The sequence below is a fragment of the Nicotiana tomentosiformis genome, chromosome 2, assembly GCF_000390325.3.
Source record: "Nicotiana tomentosiformis chromosome 2, ASM39032v3, whole genome shotgun sequence".
Taxonomy (NCBI): Eukaryota; Viridiplantae; Streptophyta; class Magnoliopsida; order Solanales; family Solanaceae; genus Nicotiana; species Nicotiana tomentosiformis.
In genome coordinates, this window is record NC_090813.1 from 56049038 (window position 1) to 56059517 (window position 10480).

General features: G+C 40.4%; 1 protein-coding gene across 1 annotated transcript; it reads left to right on the forward strand.

The window, feature by feature from the left end:
* Positions 1-644: 644 nt before the first annotated feature.
* Positions 645-2088, forward strand: LOC138904840 (uncharacterized). The gene is made up of 4 exons (XM_070193341.1): positions 645-766; positions 1057-1345; positions 1483-1690; positions 1970-2088. Exons 1-4 carry the CDS (start codon positions 645-647, stop codon positions 2086-2088), a joined length of 738 nt encoding a protein of 245 aa, XP_070049442.1.
* Positions 2089-10480: the final 8392 nt, after the last annotated feature.

Consider the following 10480-nt stretch of genomic DNA (forward strand, 5'->3'; position numbering starts at 1 on the left):
AGCAGAGAGATCTAAATCTTCGGCAATGCCTGTGGATGGAACTACTCAAAGACTATGACCGTTCTATTTTGTATCATCCTGGAAAAGCCAATGTGGTGGCTGATGCATTGAGCAGAAAATCTATGGGGAGTTTGGCACATATAGCTCCTGCAAAGAGACTTTTGGCCAAAGATATTCAGAGACTAGAAGATACAGGTATCAGATTTAGTGTCGGAAATTCAGAGTCATTGTTGGCTTGTACTCAGGCTAACTATTCATTAGTTGAGCACATTAAGGCCACCCAATATGAGGATGAGCGATTATGCAAATATAGAGATGTGGCCTTAGCTGGTAAAAGCAAGGATATGATTGTTGAAAGTGGTGGTGTGCTTCGAATGGGGGACATGCTATGTGTAGCAGACGTAGATGGGTTGAGACATTCTATTCTTGAAGAAGCCCACAACTCTAAATACACCATACATCTTGGATCCACAAAAATGTAGCAAGACCTGAAGCAATTCTATTGGTGGGAAGATATGAAGAAAGATGTTGCTAACTTTGTTTCTAGTTGTTTGACTTGTCAGTAGGTCAAGGCTGAGCATCAGTGACCCGCAGGACTGTTACAACAAATTGAGATTCTAGAGTGGAAATGGGAAAGAATTACTATGGATTTTGTCACTGGGCTACCACGAACCCTTAGAGGTTATGACTCTGTATGGGTGATTGTAGATCGACTGACGAAATCAGCACACCTTTTGCCAGTGAATACTACATATGGTGGAGTGAGGTATGCACAAATATTTATGAACAAAATTGTCCAACTTCACGGAGTTCTAATATCCATCATCTATGATAAAGGATCAAAATTTACCTCACACTTTTGGAAATATTTTCAAGAAGCATTGGGTACACGCGTAGATCTTAGTACTGCATTTCATCTACAGACAAACGAGCAGTTTGAACGTACTATACGATCTTGGAGGATATGTTGAGAGCTTGCATTCTTGAGTTTGGAGGTAGTTGGGACACTTATCTACCTTTAGCTGAATTTGCTTACAACAATATCTTTTAGTCCAGTATTCAAATGGCATCGTACGAAGCATTGTATGGTATAAGATTTCGTTCTCCTATCGGATGGTTTGAAGCTGGTGAGACTAACATATTGGGACCTGACCTAGTACAAGAAGCTATGGACAAGGTCCAGTTGATCAGACAGAGATTGCTTGCAGCTCAAAGTAGACAAAAGTCTTATGCTAATAAGAGAAGAAGAGATTTAGCGTTCACAATTGGGGACAAAGTATTCCTACGAGTCTCCCCTATGAAAGGTGTGATGCGGTTTGGGAAAAAGAGGCAAGTTGAGCCCCAGGTTTATAGGACCGTATGAGATACTAGACCCAGTGGGAGTTATGGTTTATCGTTTGGCACTAACCTTTTGAGCTGTCCTTTATTCATCCAGTGTTTCATGTCTAAATGCTAAGGAAATGTATATCAGACTGATCTCAGAGGCTTGAAGCACCTGCTATACCGCTTGATGAGAAGTTGTTTTACGAGGAGGAACCAATGGCTATTGTTGATAGGCAAGTAAGAAAGCTACAGTCAAAAGATATTGAGTTCGTAAAAGTCTTATGGCGAAATCATACAATTGAAGAAGCTACTTGGGAAGTAGAAAAAGATATGCAAGAAAAGTACCCCCATTTGTTCCAGTCTACAGGTATGTCTTTGAGTTAAATTCGGGGACCGAATTTCATAAGGTGGGGAGGATGTAATACCCTATATTTTTTAATAAGGGTGTGTTGGTCATTAGCAAAATAATAATAATAATAATAATAATAATAATAATAATAATAATAATAATAATAATAATAATAATAATAATAATAATAATAATAATAATAATAAGAAACTAACTATAAAAAACAAAAAAAAGAATAAACATTCAATAAAGGGCCGAAGCCCATTATGTGAAAACAACAAAAACAAACAAAGAAAGAAAGGGGAAAAGGGTCTAAGCAGAAACTTCAGAAAACGCTAAAAAAAAATTCAAAGGAGAAGAAGAAGAAGAAGAAGAAGAAGAAGAAGAAGAAGAAAAAGGCTGGAACCAAACCTTGAGAAATTTTAAATACGCACTGGTTCTTACAGGTAATACTCGAATTTCTCATCTGGGTTCTTTTCTTCTGGTAATTCTTTTTATCTAAGTTGATATATTTGAAGGGTTTCACAAGGTATAAGAAATTTAATACCAATAAGAGTTATTCTGGGCAAATTATGCAATTGGAAGTTGGTCAATGTTACTGTAGGATAAATTCACTTGGAAAAAAAAGGGTATTGATGTATTTGTACGTAAACTAGTCTCATTATATATGATCTTTGTTAGGTGTAAGTTAAGTTAGGGTGCAAGGATTAAGTTTTGGTGTTTAACTGTATTGCAATGACAATATCGAATTTGGGTTTGAATGTGGTAAGTCTAGTATTGAGTACAAAATATAAGTACCAATTAAGAAGGAATATTATGGACAGACAGTAATGTTATTTCAGTTTCAATTTATTCACACGATTAAGAAAATTGAACAGTACAGGGAATAAACCATATAAATACCTTTTTATTTAAAAGATTTTGGACTAATTTAAATTACTCATAGCATGGGTAAATATAATTCGGCGAATTGATGATAAAATATAAAACTCGGAGGATTGGGTATTCAAAATTAGTGATGGATTTAGCCTAAATGAGGCAATTAACACGAGATCGATAATATGTAATTATAGATTGATTGGAGAAATTTGTACAAATTGCTCGAGGTGAAGCATTTGTTATTTCGGCACGAGTACTGTGAGTAGTAATCTTACCGCAATTTGTGTTTTCATAACTTGCATGATTTACACATGATTTTTAATATGAATATGTTACCGATTATTTTGAGTTGCATGTAGGACAAGTCTTTTACTCGATATGATACCGAAATAGTTATTTGAGATGATTACTGTGGTTTTAAATATTTTCGTTGTCACTAGATCTGTTTTACCGTTACATGAATTTACTGTTATCGAAATGAAATTATATGATTTGATATGGACCGAAATGCCCTATATTGTGTTTAAATATTTTTTACGAGTATATATGGATTATAAAGACAAGTATAAATGGGAGTAGACTTTGAAGGAACCCGTAGCTAACGACGGGTTCGTTAGACCTGGTGCACCTTGTAATTATCAATAACCGTTACAACCCAAGCTAGTGGGAAGGTAGAACTAGCATACCGTTACCGATTTTCCTCGAGTAGGGACTACAGTTATATTTGACTTCTTGTGAAAAAGTCCACAGTTATACCGATTATATGATCCGTTCATTGAAACCTCCCAAATGTGAATATTGATATTATACAGTGGTTACCGAGCTTATTACTGAATTGTTAATTGTATTATACTACAAGAAAAGCATGACGATACTGAAAATTATTTATTGTTTCTGAAAGGGCATTTTTATGTTATTTTCTGTTTGAGATACTAGCGTGTTTTCTGACTTGTCCCCAATAAAAATGGTTGTGCTTAAGTGTTATTTCTCACTGAGCTAGCGACTCATTCCCTGCTAATTATTTTTACAGAGACAGCAGTTGACGCGGGTGAGGATTTCGTTAATTAGAGTGCACAGGTTTATAGTTCTTGGTGAGCCTCGCACTTGTTCTCGTGGGCGGAGATTTTATTTATTGTTATGGTCTTTCTTTGAAATCTTAGAGTCGCTCCATAGTCAATATTTTAGTGTCATGAGTATTCTTTTGTTATTATAGTCTTATGTTGAGTATCATTTTTTTATTATCAAAGTTGGAGATAAATTAGTATTTCTGGTTGTTAGTGGGTCGATTAGCAATGGTAGAGACTTGTTTTGGTTAATTGATAAGTTGTCGATTGTTTGGTTTGATATTAAGATGGTTGGTTATTGATTTTGAGACAGGAAATATTTTTGGATAGTCCAAAAACAGAGGGAAACTCTGCCCGATTTTCTTTAAAATACCAATGAGGCTTACTTGGGAGCACTTGCTCCTAAGCGCCGGTCACGATCCTAAATTGGGTCGTGACAGTCGCAGATGACCGTGATAGCGAGGGCCAGTAGTTTTTCCCTTTGTTTATATAGGTCGGGTGTGCCTCTTTATTTAGATTAGGATGATAAGTGTTATTTGAACTTGGTTGATTTTGGTCTTTTGCCAAGTCATGGCCGAGGGCCGAAAGGTGTTGTTCGAGTCGGGTCAAACTTTACCTTTTATTAAATTGCGGCCGAGGGCCGATTGGTGTTGTTCGATCATAGTCGAAATTAACCTTTTATTAAATTGTGGTCGAGGGCCGATAGGTATTGTTCGAGCGTGGTCGAACTTAACCTTTTATTAAATCATGGCCGAGGGCCGATAGGTGTTGTTCGAGCGTGGTCGAACTTAACCTTAACTCAAAAAGGTGTCCTGATAAACATAAGTTTCTTTTTTACTTTGATGTTGTTGCTTTGGTTACATGATTGGAGAGAGTTATAGATTTTGGGTATTGGCTGGCATTCTAGTCCAGTCCCACTCTACCTAGTCCCTTCATTGTTTGACTTGGAGAGTATTGAGGAGTTGGTCAATGAAAGAGAAAAACAGTCCTTTCTTTGCGTACTTCAACTCGAAGTGTTCCCTTAGTCGCCTCGTTAAAAACCTCCTTGAGAAAATCCTAATGGGACAAAACTCAAGTGAGGGAAAAAGAGTACGACTTGGGGGCACTTCTTCCTCGAAAAGTTGAAGTACTTGAGATTGCTGATGTTCCAGTTGTTCGGTAGTTGCTTTCCTACCATTATCTCTAATTGGAACGAACCTTTGTTTGCTTTTGCCATGATTTTGTACGGGCCATCCCAGTTGGTTCCCAACTTGCCTTCTCGTGGATCTTTACTTGCTTGAGTTTTGGCTTTGACCACGTAGTCCTCGACTTTGAGTGGCCGGACCTTTGCTTTCTTGTTGTAATAGTGTTCTACTTGCTGTTTTTAGGCAACCATCCTTATGTACGCCACATGTAACGACCCGGCCTGTCGTTTTGATAGTAATATCCTTGATCCCCTATTAACTGCTTTCCCCATATCTTTTTCAGCTTATGTGACTTGCCGGGAGATTTTATTGTTGGTTTCAGATTATTTTTGGATACTTAGTCCATAAACGGATGCTTAAGCCTTATGATTTTGATCGTAGTCAGAACTGTGTGAAGACGACTCCAGTATGGAGTTCCGTCGGTTCCGTTAGCTCCGTTGGATGATTTTGGACTTAAGGACATGTCCGGTTTGTGTTTTGGAGGTCTGTAACTGATTTAGGCTTGAATTGGCGAAAGTCGAATTTTTTGAAGATTTTGACCAGTAGTGAACTTTTTGATATCGGGGTCGGATCCCGATTCCGGAGGTTGGAGTAGGTCCGTAATGTCAATTATGACTTGTGTGCAAAATTTGAGGTCAATAGGACGCGATTTGATAGGTTTCGGCATCGGTTGTAGAAGTTTGAAGTTTCAAAGTTCATTAAGTTTGAATCGGAGGGTGATTCATATTTTTAGCATTATTTGATGTGATTTGAGGCTCGATTAAAGTTCATATGGTGTTTTAGGACTTGTTGGTATGTTTGGTTGAGGTTTCGGGGGCCTCGGGTGTATTTCAGATGCTTAACGAATCGAAAATTAAACTTGTGTATTTGCTGAAGTTTCTGGTTTCTGGTGTTTTCGCACCTGCGGTAGGGAGACCGCAGGTGCGCACTCGCACGTACGGATGAAGGAGTGCAGATGAGGGATTTGGCAGCCCAAGGTGGGTTAGCAGGTGCGGAGGTAATTGCGCAGAAGCGGCCTCGCTTCTGCGGTTGGTCTGTGCGTAGGAGCGGTGGGGGTCACAGGTGTGGTTCCTTGGTCGCAGGAGTGCATCCGCAGGTGAAGCGCTTCTCTCGCAGATGCAGATCCAGGGGACTTAAGTTAAGTCCGCACTTGCGATGAAATTTCCGCAGGTGCGGCATCACAGGTGCGATTATAGGCCCGCAGATGCTAAATCGCTGAGCAGAAAAGGCCAAGTTCGAGGGTTTTATCCTATTTTCAATTTTAGGACTTTGAGAGCTCGGATTTGGGCAATAATTTGAGAGATTTTCAGAGGAAGCTTTTGGGTAACGATTCTTAACCCATTTATGGTTATATTCCACTAATCTATCACTAATTTCATCTTTTAATTTCGGATTTGGGTGGAATATTTAGGTAAAATGGGAAGAAGTTCTTCAACTAAGGTTTTGGGTATTGATTAAGATTTTGATATCGGATTTGGATAATTTTCGTACGAGTGAAACTCGTGAGTGAATGTGTATTCATATTTTGTAACTTTTACCCGATTCCGAGATGTGGGCCCGGGGAGGTTTTTAGGGCGATTTTCGAAATTCTTGTTAAAGTCTTGATTTCATTAATTAATTAGTCTAATATAGTTGTATTTATGATATGAAATTATTTTTGGCTAGATTTAGGCCATTCAGAGTCGGATAATCGAGGAAAGGGCATTCTTACTGATTGCTTGAGCTTGGTTCGAGGTAAATGGCTTGCCTAACCTTATGTGGGGGAAATTTCCTTAGGATTTTGGTACTATTGTGATATGTGAGCACCGTGTACGTGAGGTGACGAGTACGCACATGGGCTATTTGTTGTAAAACCTGATTATTTTACTGAGTAGCAATCTGTTTTTCCTTTAATTTGAGTTATACCGTTTAAATAAGTATTAGTCTATTTTCATTATTAACTAAGCTATCCCAATATATCTAGTTATCCTATTTAGTCTAATATCGCATGTCTACGTGCTTTAACTGCTTATTTTAACTCTGTGAAGCATGCCTAGTTGATTTCCTGCTTTTCCTTGTTCTTTATCAGTAAAACTGCAGAAATCTTGCTTTTAACTATTGTATTATCGGTTTAAGGTGTGTGTTTACTTTTGAGACTACGAGGCGGTTCCTTGAGAGTTCTCCCTGAATATTTACTTTTGATACTACGAGGCGGTTCCTCGGGAGTTCTCCCTACATATTTACTTTTGAGACTACGAGGCGGTTCCTCGGGAGTTCTCCCTGCACATTTACTGTTGAGACTACGAGGTGGTACCTCGAGATTTCTCCCTGCATATTTACTTTTGAGACTACAAGGCGGTACCTCGGGATTTCTCCCTGCACATTTACTTTTGATACTACGAGGTGGTACCTCGGGAGATCTTTTTGCTTCTTTACTTCTGGACTACGAGACGGTATCTCAGGAGATCCCCTTCCGTTTACCCCTGTGTTGTTCTGCTATCTTTGCTGTGTTTTCCTTTTGTTAAATTCCAGTCTTAGAATATACTATTATATTCCCCTGCTTTATTTATTATATACCAGTGGGCCTAACCTGACCTCGTCACTACTCGATTGAGGTTAGGCTTGGCACTTACTAGGTACCATTGTGGTGTACTTATGCTACTCTTCTGCACATATTTTTGTGTGCAGATCCAGGTACTTCTTATCAGCCTCGCTATTAGCTGAGAGTGCTTGCTGCTGTACGGAGACTTCAAGGTACATCTGCCGTGTCCGCAGACCTCAGAGTCCCCTTCTATCCTCCCCTATGTCAATTACCTTCTGTACTTCTTTTATTAGACTCTGGTGTATGGAGATACTAGTTTCCTCCTGTAGCTTGTGACTTATGATGTTTCGGGTTTCGGGAAGATTGTGTATTTATAGAGTATTGGTTATTGTACATGCCGAGCGACATTAATACTAGTTATTCAGTTATCCACTGTTGTTAGTTGCCAGAGGCAGTTGCTTCCGACTATGTCATTATAGGTATTGTTCTGATCGGTCATAGAGAAACGTCGGTCTTATTTGATCCAAGCTCTACATATTTCTATGTGTCCTTTTATTTTGCCCCGTATTTGGGTGTATCTCGGGACTCCTTGAGTTCCCCTATTTATGTGTCTATTCCTGTGGGAGATTCTCTTGTTATGGACCGCGTCTATCAGCCGTGTTTGATTGCTCTTAGTGATTTTGAGACCAGAGCCGATTTATTATTACTCAGTATGGTAGACTTTGATGTTATCTTGGGCATAGACTGGTTATCGCCCCATTATGCTATTCTTGATTGTCACGTTAAGACCGTGACACTGGCTATACCAGGTCTACCGTGATTAGAGTGGAGAGGTACCTTAGAGTATACTCCCAGCAGAGTTATTTCATTTCTTAAAGCTCAACGAATGGTTAAGAAGGGGTGTGCCATGTATCTAGCTTATGTGAAAGGTGTCAGTATTGATACCCCTACAGTTGGGTCAGTCCCAGTAGTGAGGGATTTCCCTCACATATTTCCAGCTGATCTTCCGGGCATGCTGCCCGACAGAGATATTAACTTTAGTATTGATTTGTTGCCGGTTACTCAGCCCATCTCTACTCCTCCATATCGTATGGCTCCTCCTGAGTTGAAGGAGTTAAAGGAACAGTTACAGGAATTTCTTGATAAGAGCTTCATTCGGCCTAGTGTGTCACCTTGGGGTGCTCCTGTCTTATTTATGAAGAAGAAGGATGGTTCTATGCGGATGTGTATTGATTATCGCCCGTTGAACAAAGTCACATTGAAGAACAGGTATCCATTACCTCGTATTGATGATTTATTTGATCAACTACAGGGTGCCAGAGTGTTTTCCAAGATTGATTTGCATTTCGGCTATCATCAGTTGAAGTTTCGGGATCCAGATATCCCGCAGACTTCTTTCATGACTCAATATGGTCACTACGAATTCCTTATGATGTCATTTGGGCTGATCAATGCCCCAACAACTTTTATGCACTTGATGCATAGTATGTTCCGACCCTATCTTGACTCATTCATCATTGCGTTTATTGACGACATTCTGGTGTACTCTCGGACTCGAGAGGATCATGAGCAGCACCTGAGGACTGTGCTTCTGACCTTGAGAGAGAAGAAGTTATATGCAAAAATTTTAAAGTATGAGTTTTGGTTAGACTCAGTGGCATTCTTGGATCATGTAGTATCGAGTGATGGGATCAAGGTGGATCCGAAGAAGGTGGAAGTAGTGCAGAGTTGGCCTAGACTATCATCAGCTACGGAGATCCGGAGTTTTCTTGGTTTGGCGGGGTATTACTGTCGTTTTGTATAGGGATTCTCATCTGTTGCAACACCTATGACTAGACTGACCCAGAAGGGTTCTCTGTTCAGGTGGACAGAGGAGTGTGAGGAGAGCTTTCAGAAGCTCAAGACAACTTTGACTACATCCCCAGTATTAGTATTGCCTACAGGTTCGGGGTCTTATACTGTATATTGTGATGCGTTGTAGATTGGTCTCGGCGCGGTGTTGATGCAGGACAGTAGGGTGATTGCCTACGCGTTCAGACAACTGAAGGTGCACGAAAAGAACTATCATATCAATGACCTTAAGTTAGCAGCTATTGTTCATGCCATGAAGATGTGGCGACACTATTTGTCCGGTGTTCCTTGGGTAATTATAGATAGCTGACCAAGTCAGCTCATTTCCTTTCTATGATGACTACCTATTCTCCCGAGCAGCTGGCTTAAATTTATATCCGTGAGATCGTCAGGCTTCATGGTGTACCGATATCTATCATCTCTGACTGGGGTACGTAGTTTACATCACGGTTCTGGAGGTCCGTATAGCATGAGTTGGATACTCGAGCGGAGCTGATCACAACATTTCACCCTCAGATAGACGGACAGTCCGAGCGCACTATTCAGATATTAGAGGATATGCTTCGTGCGTGTGTGATAGATTTTGGAGGTTCTTGGGATCAGTTCTTGCCACTTGCGGAGTTTTCCTACAACAACAGTTATCTATCGAGCATCCAGATGGCATCATATAAGGCTTTGTATGGTAGGCGGTATCGGTCTCCAGTGGGTTGGCTTGAGCTGGGCGAGGCTAGATTATTGGGTACAGACTTGGTTCAGGATGCCCTGGATAAGGTGAAGGTGATTCAGGATCGACTTCACACAGCCCAGTCCAGACAGAAGAGTTATGCAGATCGGAAGGTTCGCGATGTTGCATTCATGGTTGGAGAGCGGGTCTTGCTCCGGGTTTCTCCTATGAAGGGCATTATGAGGTTCGGGAAGAAGGGCAAGCTGATCCCAAGGTTCATTGGTCCATTTTAGGTGTTGCGGCGTGTTGGAGAGGTTTCTTATGAGCTTGACTTACCTACCAGTCTAGCAGGAGTTCATCCAGTATTCCATGTTTTGATGCTCTGGAAGTATTATGGCAATCCGTCTCATATGTTGGATTTAAGCTCAGTCCAGTTGGACAAGGATTTATCTTATGTTGAGGAGCCAATGGCGATTTTGGACAGGCAGGTCCGAAAGCTGAGGTCAAAGAACATTGCTTCAGTGAAGGTTCAGTGGAGGGGTTAGCCGGTCGAGGAGGCGACTTGGGAGACCGAGCAGGATATGCACAGCTGTTATCCTCATCTTTCACCACTTCAGGTATGCCTCTATGCTCGTTCGAGGACGA

Bases quoted from the DNA above. Each gene is read 5' to 3' on its own strand.
- LOC138904840 (XM_070193341.1), top strand. From the start codon at position 645: ATGGATTTTGTCACTGGGCTACCACGAACCCTTAGAGGTTATGACTCT. The intron at 767-1,056 runs GTATGCACAAAT...CTTTTAGTCCAG, and splicing joins ACTACATATGGTGGAGTGAG to TATTCAAATGGCATCGTACG. The intron at 1,346-1,482 runs GTTTATAGGACC...GACTGATCTCAG, and splicing joins AGAGGCAAGTTGAGCCCCAG to AGGCTTGAAGCACCTGCTAT.